The sequence below is a fragment of the Gossypium hirsutum genome, chromosome A01 (assembly GCF_007990345.1).
Source record: "Gossypium hirsutum isolate 1008001.06 chromosome A01, Gossypium_hirsutum_v2.1, whole genome shotgun sequence".
NCBI classification, from domain to species: Eukaryota; Viridiplantae; Streptophyta; class Magnoliopsida; order Malvales; family Malvaceae; genus Gossypium; species Gossypium hirsutum.
This window is the reverse complement of record NC_053424.1, coordinates 16,300,404-16,315,361: the sequence shown is the minus strand read 5'-3', so window position 1 is coordinate 16,315,361 and position 14,958 is coordinate 16,300,404. Positions and strand designations below refer to the sequence as shown.

The window sequence follows — 14,958 nt, the reverse complement described above, 5'->3', positions numbered from 1 at the left end:
GTGTGACAATTAAAGCACAGGGTGCAAATAATTTAAAAACATTTATAAACTGAAAAGGTCATGCATGGTATGAAAAGTAAATTTTTTATTAGAACTTTAGGATATATAATAGCACCATCCATGACGCATGGACGGGCGGGTGTCATTGTCGTATTTGTACGTGAAACTCAAATGTAATGGCTGGCGCGCCACCAATGCGCTCCGTTGAAATACTATAGTTGAATATTCAACAATTAAATAATCAATAACAACGTCTAAAATATTTTGATAATCCACAGTCAGACTTTTTCATAGGGTTAGCATTTCCTTAACAATATTGTAATGAATATATGTTAAAATTCAACTAAAATTATTTAAAATTTTGTACAAATGAAAACCAACCATCATGTATGAGAGGAAAGGGAAGTAATGGAATCCCTTCCGACATTTCTTACTCTAATATTAAAATAAATGAATATTGGTTTGGTCAAATTTTATGATCCAAAAAGGTTGCTTAATTTGCAATTATTCATAAAAGGCAACATTTTTAACTACTCTCCTACAACTTTTTTTCATTCAACAATCAAACAGAGAAATATATATATAGAGAGAGATACATACATATACATGAAACAACAATTAATTAACATTGGAAGCAGTGATTGATGAAGATGTGGAAATTATTTAGATCAGAACAAGTTCTGGGTTTGAGTTTATGTGCTCTTTGTGTTTTAGTTTTGCCTTTTGCAGCTGAAGCTCAAAATCAATCTCAGCCAACTACTGATCCTGCTGAAGGTTGGTGGTTCTTAATATTTTCGTTATATTACCTCTTTCAAACGTTTGGAAATAACATGTGCGCTAAATCGAAATAAGTTACAACTAAGCTCTCTTTCTTTAGTTGGATACATACTTCTTTGCATGGCGTTTAAGAGATTAGATACATAATATTCAGGTTGTTCGAATATGACTATAATATTATTTTCATCGATGATGATATGATGAATGAAAAGCTTATTTTTGAATCTGAATGATTTTTTTATGTGTTAAAAATTTTATAAAATTATTAGTAATTTTTTTGTGAGATGGGTTATACATTTAGTTTGATAGGGAGGCTTGCTTTAGATATCGTCTTATAATTGAAAGTAGTTTGATTCATATTAATAATAATATTATTAATATTATTTTATTTAAATTTACTTGTGAAAATATATAAATAAATGATATAAAAAATTATATATTTTAAATAATAAAATGATTATTAAACTGTGTACGAACTAATTAATAAAAATGTAACTCATATCATGTTTTTATTGGATACCTATAATAAAACGAGAACAATTTGGTTAAAAACTTCATTAAGAATTAAGAAGCGGTTATTTGTTTTAACTGTCAATATTTTTTAGTTAAATTTTATTTAGAAGACATGTAGAAAGTTGACACCCTTGAATGGGAGTTCAGTGAGAGCATTGAACTCAATATTTGAAGACTGGGGAATAACAGCACGACAGGACCAATGGAACACAACGGGTGATCCATGCAGTGGAGCGGCCCTCGACTCTGACTCCACCGACATCGACAACGTTGCTTACAACCCTTTCATCAAGTGCGACTGTTCTTTCAGCAATGGTTCTACTTGTCATATCACCCGCCTGTACGTATCCGGTATCTCAATCCCATGAAAACCTGTTATTTTTCATGTACGGTATTTGATGGTTGTATAGCTTCTGTTTTGACATTATGTCTGAATGATCTTGAAACTGCTTGTATTGAAGCTATAATTGTTCCCATCCACTTGCATATTGCTTTAGTTCTACTTTTCGTAGCAAAAACTTTTCAGTTTTTTCTTTAATCGTATATATTTCATTAACCTAAATTTTAACTACTATGGACTTGAAAACTTTTTTAATATATGAAAATATTATCTATTAACTTTTTTTTATCTTTATTTTTCTATCTCTCGCTCTTCTTTTTTCTGCTTCAAATTTATCATAAGTTATCATCTTTTAATGTTGAGATATTTTGAACTTAAAATGAAAATATACAAGGAATATAATTATTTATTTTCTAGCATGAATAAAATTAAAAAAATATTTTGCATAAACTTTTATATTAGATTTCACATTGATTTTTTTATGCATCTTAGTAATAGTTCACTCATATAGTACTAAAAATACTCTTTTGTCTAATTTCCAGTTTCTTTTATTTTTAGACATTTTACCTCTGGGTTTAATTCTAAGCCTCCATAACTTGTTTCATTATCCCTAGGCCAAAAAGAAAGAAAGCTATTTCTTTTATCTACCTAGCCAAAAAAATCTATGGGAACAAAACGAAAATGTGGAAGCATGCTTAATTTGTTTAATGTACAGAAAAACAAAATAACAACCTTTGATTTGATAGCCATTTGCTGCATGATTACTGATAAGTAGATCTATAGAGTACTTTTTTTAGAAGGATTTTTTATTATGTCATCCTATTAGTTTAATTTCAAATTTCTGTTATTGGGAAAAAGATTAAACAAATGAAAGTGAATGTTTAACTTGAGTTTATGTTTGCAGACTGTTCTCAACTTATCATGTAATACTTAATTTTTAAATTCTATCAAATTTTGGATGAATGATTGATGGTATGATGAGAATTTTGTATCCGAACTTTCAGACTAATATACTTTGTAAAAGCTTCATATTATACTTTCTTGTTGAGATAATCTTTTTTTACAGGAAAGTTTATGCACTGAATGTCATGGGTGTGATCCCGGATGAGCTCTGGACTTTGACTTTTCTTACCAATCTGTATGGATTATATTTACTTTTCTTACAATTGTACATTTTCAAGGATTACATCCTTTCATGTCTCTGCTAGGATCAAGGTGCTGCAGAGCTTGAAATTTGAATTATGTTGAATATCGTCTAGCCAGACTGTTTTCCACGATCAATTGTCCATGTTTCTTGATGATGAATATTGACATTTGTCAAACCCATTTCTTTCAGGAGACTGGGCCAGAATTACTTGAAAGGTCCCCTTTCAACTTCCATTGGCAATCTAACTCGAATGCAATGGCTGTAAGTACAATTTGTAAAATCTCAGTTATGACTTCATTATTATAAATCTTTCTAGTTCTGATGTTAACTTCCGTGTTGAATAGGGACATTGGCATTAATGCATTATCAGGGGAGCTCCCAAAGGAGATAGGATTGCTTACTGATTTACGATCATTGTAAGCTAATCTTTTCATTTTTCTCTTTTGTTAATTTTGCAACTTTCTTTTTCCCACTTTTCCTTGATTGTATGATGAGCATCATCCCTAAAATGCAGGTTTCTTATTTTACATTGTTTTACATTACACATACATTTCGACAACAGAATTTATTTACAGATTTCTTCTTTCTTTTTCTTTTTTTTTCATATCTTCCCTTTTCTTTTCTGTTACTTATTGACTTTGTGGGATTGTCCTTTTCATATTCACTGTACTATACTCATGTAAAGTAAATCAATAAAGTACTTTAGTAGTATAATCTATTCATTGATGTCCTTTTCAATATTGCAGTGCCTTTGGCACTAATAACTTCTCCGGCCCTCTACCATCTGAGCTTGGCAACTGTTCAATGCTGCAACAACTGTAAGTTCTTTTACATTGCTTAATGTTCCAATTTCAATGCAGATTCTGTAAGCTGTTTTAGGGAGCAGTTTGTAGCTGGAAAATAGATATATATATATCATATAAAAAACTAAAAGTGGATTAACATCTATGTGACACATGACCAAAATTTGCAACTACTCCTATGATTGGCGATTCCCAAATATCAATGCTTTACAGAGGAAAACTATTTAATTAATATGGTGGGATTATTTCACAATCTAAGCAGTCTAGAAGTGAAAAAGTTACATAGAGAGATACTGATTACAACTATTAAAACTAATTATAGTTTTAGTGAATAACATTATTTATATATTTACTATTTTATTGTTGTAAAGCCATAAGAGTTATGAAATCTGAAGAAAAATGTGTAGATTTGTATGCTAACTTAAGGGCTTAGGCCATCCTAAAACACTGACATCTTATACCTCGGTCTAGTTCTTGACTTCCAGTCCACTTTAACACACAATGTCTAATAGTAATATTAAGAATTATAGACAGTCCGTAGGGGTTGCAGTGGAGCAAGGCGGGGGCGGATATTGCCACTTTGCCAGATCTACCACCACTTCATTGTTGGCATGTTTTTCCTTAACCCCCTCTCCACTCTTCCATGGATTTGAAAACTTGAATACCCCTACGACCCGTGGATGTTGGCTACATCCATAACTGCTCTGCCCTACCTCATTTGATATTTATTTGTTATTTTTTATATTTTCAATGTGCTTTTGATATATAGACATAGAAGAATAACCGATGATACTATTACATTTTTATCCTTCTAAAAGTAAAATATATAAGGATAACACAGTAAATTCAAATATCAAAGCGGGGTGGATGAAGCAAATACTAGAACTGCTCTATACCCACCTTTTAAACAAAAAAAAATTTTAAAAACCTGCCCTGACACACCACTATTGTTCAAAGAAAAAAAAAACTCTATCCATTTGGAGTGTATCAGTTCGAAATCTCTCGTGTGGTTTGGGTTGTCCCATCCCTATCTATATGTTTCTAATTTGACAAGGAAAATGATAAAAACTAATTTTTTTGGTAATTTAAATAATAATTACTTTCAAAGCTCATTTGCTGGGGGCATCATTGCCATTGGATACACTGGTCCTTCATTGTACAAGGATTCTTGTATGATGGAAAATTGAGGTAATGTTCCTTACCAGAGCTATAGTTTGTGGGATTCATCTGATTGATTTGCCTAGGCTTTTGAACAAACTACAATGCGATCCATAATGATGTTCATATTTTGATAAAGAAAATGAGCACAAGAAAACAGTCCTTCAAAATAAAGATGCGGAAATAGGAACGACCAAATAATTACATGAATCAATACATGTAAGGATATTGGAACAAGCTAAGAGCCTAACTAAACAGAGACTCTCTTTCATAAGGTTTTATAGAAAGTGATATACTGATTTAATGCTTCGAAATCATTTTACAACGAATTGCATGTATGCTTGTGACAGTTAAGACACTTTCTTTTATTATTCATTTAACACGAGATAGTGAAACTATATGGAGTAAAACAGTTAAGGTAAATCATTTATATCCACTTGGTAGCACATTTTATTGATGGAATTACCTTTCTTCTACCTGAGTGGTCATATTATTATATTCTGTACCATTTAGTAAGCTATGAATATGTTTGAACTTATTAGTGGCTAGATTTGAAGGCAATTTCATCTGTTTGCACAAGTACGCTTCTCTGAACTTTCTCTGTTCTTCAAGATCTTGTATTCTCTAAGATGCTGAAGTTTTCCTTATCATATGTGTTTAGTGTCCTAAAAATAAGAGAAGTAACTTCTGTTCATGATCAGCACATCATATTTAAAAGGTTAAACACATATATGGATTCAAACTAACATTTTATCATGCATGGTACTGCAGCCAGAGTCTACTACTCATTTTTGTTGAACCTCTTTTAGGATGTATAACATGATAAATTTCTCTATGATATGTATTTGAACATGAAGCCTTTGGGGTTTCAAGGATGTTGTATGATTGAAATATAATATGTAAATACCCGCGGTTATTTATTTATAGGATTCTGTTTTTATGCAACCTACTTCTTTTGTAGTGTTTGTGTACCTCTCGGATGGTTTGATCCTTAAAATTTATGAGCTATTCATTTCTTGTTCTCTTGATGAAAATTGTAGCGACCATCAGAGGTGATGGAACTTTGTTTATGTTGGCAGTTATTTTGATAGTTCTGGGGTAAGTGGTGAGATCCCTTCAACATTTGCTAATCTGCAGAACTTAGAGACGGTGTAAGAATTTTTTTCATGTGTTGTTTTCTGTAATTTCCCAAACAATGCGCTAAGCTCAGAAAAAAAATTATTCATGAAATTTGAAGCAATAATTTTATTTATTTCAGGTGGGCATCAGATACTGAACTTACTGGGAGGATACCTGAGTTTATAGGAAATTGGTCAAAGCTTACTGTCTTGTATGGTTTACTTTCTTTCTGGTTTTAAGGTCTTCTCTGATTTGCAGCAGAGGAAAATGGGATACATAATTGTGTCTTAATGCTATCTCTGCACATTTATTATGTCTCGGTCTATTCTTTGGTTGTAGGAGATTTCAAGGGAACTCTTTTGAAGGTCCTATACCTTCAACATTTGCCAATCTTACTTCTCTGACAGAGTTGTGAGTGCCTTACATTTTTTTTTTTTGAACTTAAAAAAAAAATTGAAGGTCTTTGACGTCAACATTCTAATATGATGTACTTGTAGGAGAATAAGTGGTTTATCTAATGGAAGTTCTCTAGCATTCATAAAGGATATGAAGTCCTTGGGTGTCTTGTAAGCCAGCTCAATTCCTGCTTCTCCTAAATTTGCTTTTTTTTCTCTCTTTTTGTCCAATAAATTATAGTAGCATTGCCTCAAGAAAAGATACTGCATGCAGGGATCTAAGGAACAATAATATTTCTGGTACAATTCCATCCAGTATGGGAGAATACCAGAGTTTGACACAGCTGTAAGTTACTTTCTTGAATGGTTGTTTCCTTATAAGTCAAGCTTCTGTCAAGGCAGGTATAGAGTGTTGAACCTAAAAGCAGTCAACTGACCATTTGATTGGTCCTTCTAAAATGATGGTCAGATGTTTTATGAGAGCCTTTCATAAAGTTTCTTAAACCCAAACCTGTTTTACTTAAAATTGGGTTAGCAACCATTTTACTTAAAGCTTGATTGTTTATATAAGTGTGTCATATATGCTTGTGCATGCACATACTGATACACATATACACAGACACACACCATGTGTGTTGATATGTATGTCTATTTTGGTGGGAGAGAGCTGGTTACGATTTGATGAGTTTGGTGAAACTTGGGGAGCTTCATGATTGGCTTAAATAGAATTATTATTTTTATCACTTTTTGATTGTTTCATACATTCTAATAACTGTTGAGTATTTTTTTCTAGGGATTTAAGCTTCAATAATATAACTGGAAAGATCCCAGATTCACTTTTTAATTTGAGTTCACTCACTCATTTGTAAGACTCCAACTTCTAAGGAAAATATCTTCATGTACCTGTTGTTTTATGCATGAAAATGTAGTCCATTTTGATGTTTTTATCTGCAGATTTCTTGGAAATAATAAGTTGAATGGTACACTTCCTGCAGAAAAGAGTTCATCTCTTCGCAATATGTAAGTGCAACTTGTATCCTTCAACTCAATGAGAAGATGATATACAAAGATACAAATTTAATTGGCCTAATTGTTTATTACTGCCAGTATATTCATTTATGCGAATCTTAGGGACATCTTAAGCTGCAATCTCTTGTTCCTATTATTCTGGTGGTATAGCCCTATCTTTTGCCCACAAATCCCCAAGGGACCAGCTGCTAAAAGTTGTGTAGGATGAAAGTCGACAGAAATGAACCTTAGGAACCACTTTTAGGAACAATGAATAATAAAATGTAGCATACATGTTAAAAGAATTCAGATGTGCCATCGAATGCTGCTGTTTCTATTTGATTACCTATTAAAGTTTCTTAGTGGTTCTTTATGCAAAAGGAAGTATTATTTATATGAAAAGGATGCTTCATTCTGGCTTTTTTTTCTTGGAAATCATAAATGCTTCCAGGTTGGATATAAGAAGGTACAGATGAAGGCACATTATTGTGCCAAAGCCTTCACTGCTGGTTTTGCCTAGGAAACTAGGGACCATATGTATAGCACACTTCCAATGTCACCTAAGATTAATTGATGGTGAAACATAGATATACAGAAGTTTTGGACGGTGTTTAAAGCTTGTATGAATTGATGTGATTTACTTCATTCTTAGTCTTTGAATATGTTTCATTCTCAACATGCAACCCTTGCAGAGATGTGTCGTACAACAATTTAGCTGGGAACTTTCCCTCTTGGATCTCTGAGCCAAATTTATTAATGTAAGTTTCTTATAGGTTTATGTTTGTACATATGCATATAGTCAATAAGATAAAAACAGATTCTGTTGTAATTTACAGGTTCTTAACTCCTGTTAAAATATTTTGTGCTCTTTTAAGATTTGTCTTCTGCTATCTCTTGAGATTGGTTGTCCAGTATTATATAAAGCTTCAATTTTTACATTGTGTCCTCGCATATACACTGAAAAATCAAGAAATTGACTACTTTTTCTATGGTGTGCATTATACAGTAACTTAGTTGCCAACAACTTCACAATAGGGGAGTCAAACAGCAGGTGATTCTCTTGGTGCTATTTTCTCTTTTACATGATTGAAGAAGATATGAAGTTGATTTAAGAAGTAGTTTTCCCTCTAATTAGAACATTATGGGTCTAGATTGTATTTGGTCACTTGTCCTTGCTATGTTACTGCTCTTGAGCCAGATGGGTGCTATAAATGATAATAAAATAATGTTAGTTCTATCGTTATAGTAGTCTTTTCTCTCAAAAACTAGATTCTATCATTGTTTATATGTTTTAAAGTAAAATTGATTATCTATTGTATGACAAGTCGGTAGTCTTTATTATTTTCTACGGTTTTTCGCTTTTGTGTACTTCTCTTTTTATGCCTCACGCCTTGTTATAGGAATAGATAAAAAAGTATTTCTAATGCTTAAATTTACCATTGGTTTCCTTTCACTTTACCTTTTGTGTTATGATGTGATATAATGAATGATTAGTACATTTTACAATTTTATCTAGAGAAAAAGAGTGACTACTTCTTGAAGGAAAAGGGTAACAATTTATTGCAGTTTGCAAAAAAGTCATTTGTGAATTTGATATGTTTAAGTTAAGCTGATTGATATTTGGATTTTGGACTGTCATTTGTCATCAAACATTTTTAAGCAAGTGATCCTCATCCTTACACAGCTGTGTTGCTCTTTTATTTTCAGTGTTTTGCCATCCGGACTGAACTGCCTTCAACGTAATTTTCCTTGTAATCGAGGATCTGGAATCTGTGAGTATAATTTAAACTTTCCCTCTTCATGCTTCTTAAGGTGAAGCAAATAGGTTGCTACTTAGGCTAGAAGAGGATGGAAAGACCTTCCTGAGTTCATTAGAACGTATTATTGGCACAATATTGGATCATTATTGTCCGTTATCTGTTTTTCATGTTGTTGGTTTCGCATATTTGTTGCCTTCGCTGTTAACTTGTCTGTTTCCTTAGTTATTATTGAATCACCCCTACTATGGAAAAGTGTTAAATGGTATTACCAAACGTAGGTCAACTTTGAGGAATATTTTTCATTGCTTTTATGTTGAATGCTGACTGTAAGAGTTGCAAATGATGCTAATTTTTTTCCACTAAAGGTATCCTTTTCGGTGAGGTTGATGAGTATCTCTTTTGTGTTCATTTGCAGATTTTAACTTCGCAATTAATTCTGGTGGTCAACAAATAACATCATCAGATAGGACTCTGTTTGAGAGAGACAACGAGACACTTGGTCCGGCGTCATATTATGTTACCAACACAAATAGGTGGGCAGTCAGTAATGTTGGATATTTTACTGCGTCCCATAATCCTCAGTACATTATTACTTCAGGATCTCAGTTCACAAACACCCTAGACTCAGAGCTATTCCAGACAGCACGGATCTCTGCTTCCTCACTAAGGTACTATGGATTGGGGCTTGAAAATGGCAACTATACTGTTAGGCTTGAATTTGCAGAAACACAAATTGTAGAAACCAATAGATGGGAAGGTCTTGGGAGGCGTGTTTTTGATATTTATATCCAGGTTTGTACCTCTTTATGGAATTCTTCCCTGTCCTGCCCTTCCACTGTTATCCTGAAAGCTGATGTATTCCAGATGGTGCTAAAGTTTTTAATACTAACTAAAACTCTTCAAGAAGTAACAATTTTTGTTCAGTGCTCATATATTGACAATAGTACTTCATCTCTAGAAACGACACAGTTAAAATGGAACTGAGATTAACTCAATTTTGTAAATACTTGTGGAAATGACCACCTAAGATTTTGTTTCCTCATTTCGAATTTTATGCACAGTTTTTCTATAGAATTCTTCGCATATATGATTCCTCTTGGATGGGAAATTTTTAGCTCATGAAGAATTGTTAGTGCACCTAGTGGTCGTAAAGGTTAGAACCTTTCGAATAATGAATTTAACAAGTTAGCGGGTTCAAACTTGAAAAGGATCCTTTTGGTCTTAAGTAGGATAATTTTAGCTTATGAACGTTTTGTGTTTTAGCGTGATTCATATCATACTCTTTTATAAGAATAACATCAGCATTTAACTTTCTTTATTTCTGAATTTGATTATTCCAGGGGAGTCGTGTTTTAGAGGATTTTGACATATGGAAGGAAGCAGGTGGTGTTTCTAGACGAGCAGTTACAAGACAGTTTACAGCTGTGGTATCGGAAAACTACCTCGAAGTTCATTTGTTTTGGGCTGGAAAAGGGACTTGCTGTGTTCCAGCTCAAGGTACATATGGACCATCCATTTCAGCAATCAGTGCTACCCCAGGTCAGCAATCAACAATTTATTTGGTTAATGGCACAGTGTTTCAGTAATACTGATTCCTCTGATTCATTCAGATTTCATACCTACTGTTAGTAATAATGCTCCAACCAGCGAGGAGAGTAGAACAGGTTTGATTGTGGGAATTGTTGTTGGTGTTGGAGTTGTATGCCTACTTTCTATTGCAGCTTTCTTCATTTTTAGGAGACGAAGAAGGGTCCCTATGAAGGATGATGAAGGTAAACTTCGTAGCCATGGTGCGAATATTATAATTGTAACTTCTTATTTTGAGATCATTTCTGGGTTTAAAAACTTGTCTGCTGCATCCATGTGGACCAAGTCGATGCAGACGCAAATTTCATCCTAAGGACAGAATGGAAGAAACCAGTTTGAATTCAAAGAAACCATTTTACACCTTTGCGACCAAGCATTTTTGGAACCACATAATTTCCTTTTAGTTATTTAATACACCAACAACGTTTGAGAAAAGTAAGGTACTAATGACCATCAGTTTCTCCTGCTACCAGTTTTTGGTTTCAACTGGACAAGATTTTAAAGTACATCTACGAAGAAATTTTTTTAGCATAAAACCTTTTTATATCAGTTTTAAAAATTTATTTGACCGTAGAAACATATACAGAATCACCTTTTCTCCTAAGAAAATAAATCTTCTATTCTTGAATTTGCAGAGTTCCTGGGGATTGATGCTAGACCCTACACTTTCAATTATGCTGAACTTAAAGCTGCTACAGAGGATTTCAGTCCTGCAAATAAGCTTGGAGAGGGAGGGTTTGGGCCTGTCTATAAGGTAACTTTTGGTTCTCTTATTGGCAAAATGATGGAGCTGGGTGAATAAACCTGGATATGGGATTTTTGTCTCAAATGCCCATAACACCTGTGGATCCATGACTAATCTCAGATTACAAAATCCTTATGTCAACTAGATTTCGTAACACATGCAAATGCATATGAAATTTATTTTAAATTAAAAATAAAAATTAATAAAATAACAAAAATTCAAGTGTGTAAGACATGGAGTGATATTAGGGAAAGCCGGAAGTTAAAATAATTGCAGTGAAATTAAGGTGGACAAGACATACATAGCCTTACTTTTTCATTTTATCATAGTTTTAATTTATTTAGTAAATTCACCAACTGAGTTGGTGTCTATTAACACGTAACAGCAACTTAGTCAAACACAATAGATAAAGATATAGATTTTCCGAAGCAGAAGCAGTTCCCCTTGATTTGATTGTCAACCATTGTTAACATATACAAATGAGGAAAGGGAAAGACACGAGCAGCGATAAGACATGAGCCTTTGACATGATAATAAATTGAAAGTGACTGTTCCTATTATCCCCTCATCCGTTTGCATTTTAAAACCAAATAAATGAAACTTGACATTTTTATTGTTATTCTATCTTTCCTTCCTTGTGAGAAAATGTGTGCTTCTGTTCTGGTTATGTTGATTTTAATTTGATGGAATCGTATGTCTAATACTGACTTTAAAAGACTGAATGAAAGGAACTCCAGTATAATAAAAATGATTTAATCACTGTATTAGTAGTTTTTTTGTTGAGTTTGTGATAGCTTGTTTCATCTTTTCTTTATTTTTTTTAATCACACTACATAGGGAAGACTTGATGATGGAAGAGCAATTGCTGTCAAGCAATTGTCTGCAGTATCCCGGCAAGGCAAGAGCCAGTTTGTTACAGAAATTGCCACTATATCTGCTGTGCAACACCGTAACCTTGTCAAACTATATGGTTGCTGCATTGAGGCTGAACAACGTCTCCTCGTTTATGAATTTCTGGAAAACAAGAGTCTAGATCAAATATTGTTTGGTATGAAGATAGAATCAACTAAATTATTAATCATATGCCTATCTTTCGAAGATGTAAAATTGGAAAAATATTGAATGTATATAGTTACCTATGGTTTTCGTGAAGCAGGAAAAAGTTTGGATCTCAACTGGACAACACGCTATGATATATGCTTGGGAGTAGCACGCGGTTTAGCTTATCTTCATGAAGAATCAAGGGTTCGCATTGTGCACAGAGATGTCAAGTCCAGTAATATTTTGCTTGATTCTGATCTCACCCCAAAAATCTCCGATTTCGGTCTAGCCAAACTTTACGATGATAAGAAGACCCACATAAGTACCCGTGTTGCAGGGACAATGTAAGATTCTTAAGACTAGCAAACCTGATTTTTTTTTACCAAATTTATTGCTTTTCAACATGTTTTATGCATCAAGGAGAATAAATACTAACTTCTTGTTTTATTTACCAATGTAGTGGATATCTTGCACCAGAGTATGCCATGCGTGGGCACCTTACAGAGAAGACTGATGTGTTTGCCTTTGGTGTCGTGTGTCTAGAGATTGTTAGTGGAAGACCTAATGCTGACTCAGGATTGGAGGAACAGCAGATGTACCTTCTTGAATGGGTATGAAATTCGTTTTCTTTTTTCTTTATTGGATATATGGGAGGAACAGCAGATGTACCTTTTGCTTTGGTATTTGACATTGGGTTTTCTGCTCCAACATCCTCATTTAAATATCTTGTATCCATCAGTTAGATTTATAGACTCATATTCGTGTCACTTTTAGCATCTTCAAAACATATTTTTCACCTTCGATCCTTTGCTTTCTGAGTTTCGTCTGCATTATGCATATAATTATTTTTTCTAAACTATGCTTTCCATCTTTCTGCTCATTAGGCTTGGCACCTGCATGAAGTAGACCGGGAAGTTGAACTGGTAGACAGTAATTTATCAGAATTCGACGAGGAAGAAGTGAAGCGTGTTATAGGAATCGCTCTTTTGTGCACTCAGACATCACTCCTGCAGAGGCCATCCATGTCTCGTGTCGTGGCCATGCTTTCAGGAGACACAGATGTGAGCAGGGAGGTTTCAAGGCCTGGATACTTAACCGACTGGAAATTCGATGACACAACAAGCTTTATAAGTAATGAGGCAACTAGAGCAAGTGATACCAGCTACGGTAGTACAAGCATAGCAGCTGGTGCGGAGAGTTCACCAGTAAACCTTACAAAACCTATGCTCCATAGTTTCATTGGGGAGGGAAGATGAGACTTTCGCCCTTCATATCATATTATTATTATTATTCTGCTGTAAATCTAAATAACTCGTAGATTCTTGATTGGTTTTACTATTACTTCCAAAAGAGAAATTAGAAGTTTTGCCTTTGTTTATACTCGTGAAGGGATACGGATAATGGAGTTTGGGGAGAAAGTCACGAATTTGTGTAGCTTGTATATATGTATATGTCAACGATGGCGGTATGGCCATTGATTTTAATAAGTTGTTCAGTTTACATTTATTGAAGCAATGGTTAGCATGTAGCAATCACATGTTTTATTATTATTATTATTATTATTATTATTATTATTTGGATGTAATGATGTAACTTAGTTGTATTCCAACTAAGTTTGTTAGTGGTAGTAGGTGGTGATTTATTTTAAGTGGATGTAATGATGAAACTTAGTTGTATTCCAACTAAGTTGTCAAGTTGTAAGCTTGTATAAATAGGCTTTATGCCATTTTAAAAAAAATGAATGAATTCAATCAAGATTTCATCCATATACTCTCTATTTTAGCTTTGCTTAAAATTTATTTCATTTTTCTTCTTTGTTTCTGCCGCAAGTCTCGATTCTTGCTCGGCAAGCTTTTTGTTGAACCTTGCTATTTGTTGCACTTAGCTCCAACAATTGGTATCAAGAGCCTATTTCTTAAGGGATCTGTTATACAAATTCATGGCTTCATCAAGCTTTTCACCAGCTGCACCTCAAGTCTTCAATGGAGAAGGCTACCACATATGGGTGGTTAAAATGAAGACCTACCTACAAGCTTTCGATCTGTGGGAGGTAGTCAACTCAGATGTTGAACCAGAGCCACTTAGAGGCAATCCAACAGTGGCTCAAATCAGGCAGCATGCTGATGAGAGGACCAAGAGGCACAAAGCCATGTCTTGCATCCAGAACTCAGTGTCAGATGTGATTTTCACAAGGATTATGGCCTGTGAATCACCAAAACAAGCCTGGGACAAGTTGCAAGAGGAGTTTCAAGGGACAGAGAGGACAAGGCAGCAACAGTTGCTGAACTTAAGGAGAGATTTCGAGAATTTGAAGATGAAGGAAGAAGAAACTATCAAGCAGTACTCTGACAGGATTATGGCTGTGGTTAACAGCATAAGGCTCCTTGGAGAGCAGCTCAAGGAAGCTAGGATAGTGGAGAAGGTTATTGCAACTCTGCCTGAGAGGTATGAGGCAAAAATCTCATCTCTCGAGGACTCAAGGGACCTGTACACCATCTCCCTGACAGAGTTGATCAATGCTTTATATGCTCAAGAGCAAAGAAGAGCAAGCAGACTGGAGGAGCA

At 34.1% G+C, this 14,958-nt stretch overlaps 1 protein-coding gene across 1 annotated transcript; it reads left to right on the top strand.

The window, feature by feature from the left end:
- The first annotated feature begins 544 nt into the window (after window positions 1-544).
- Window positions 545-13,925, top strand: LOC107916989 (probable LRR receptor-like serine/threonine-protein kinase At1g56140). The gene is made up of 24 exons (XM_041111890.1): window positions 545-774; window positions 1,438-1,630; window positions 2,697-2,768; window positions 2,967-3,038; window positions 3,122-3,193; window positions 3,524-3,595; window positions 5,818-5,889; window positions 5,997-6,068; window positions 6,197-6,268; window positions 6,355-6,423; window positions 6,527-6,598; window positions 7,046-7,117; window positions 7,207-7,272; window positions 7,953-8,018; window positions 8,267-8,311; window positions 8,968-9,032; window positions 9,436-9,812; window positions 10,361-10,559; window positions 10,631-10,792; window positions 11,243-11,361; window positions 12,190-12,400; window positions 12,509-12,737; window positions 12,854-13,004; window positions 13,278-13,925. Exons 1-24 carry the CDS (start codon window positions 645-647, stop codon window positions 13,647-13,649), a joined length of 3,102 nt encoding a protein of 1,033 aa, XP_040967824.1. The 5' UTR covers window positions 545-644; the 3' UTR covers window positions 13,650-13,925.
- The last annotated feature ends 1,033 nt before the right edge of the window (window positions 13,926-14,958 follow it).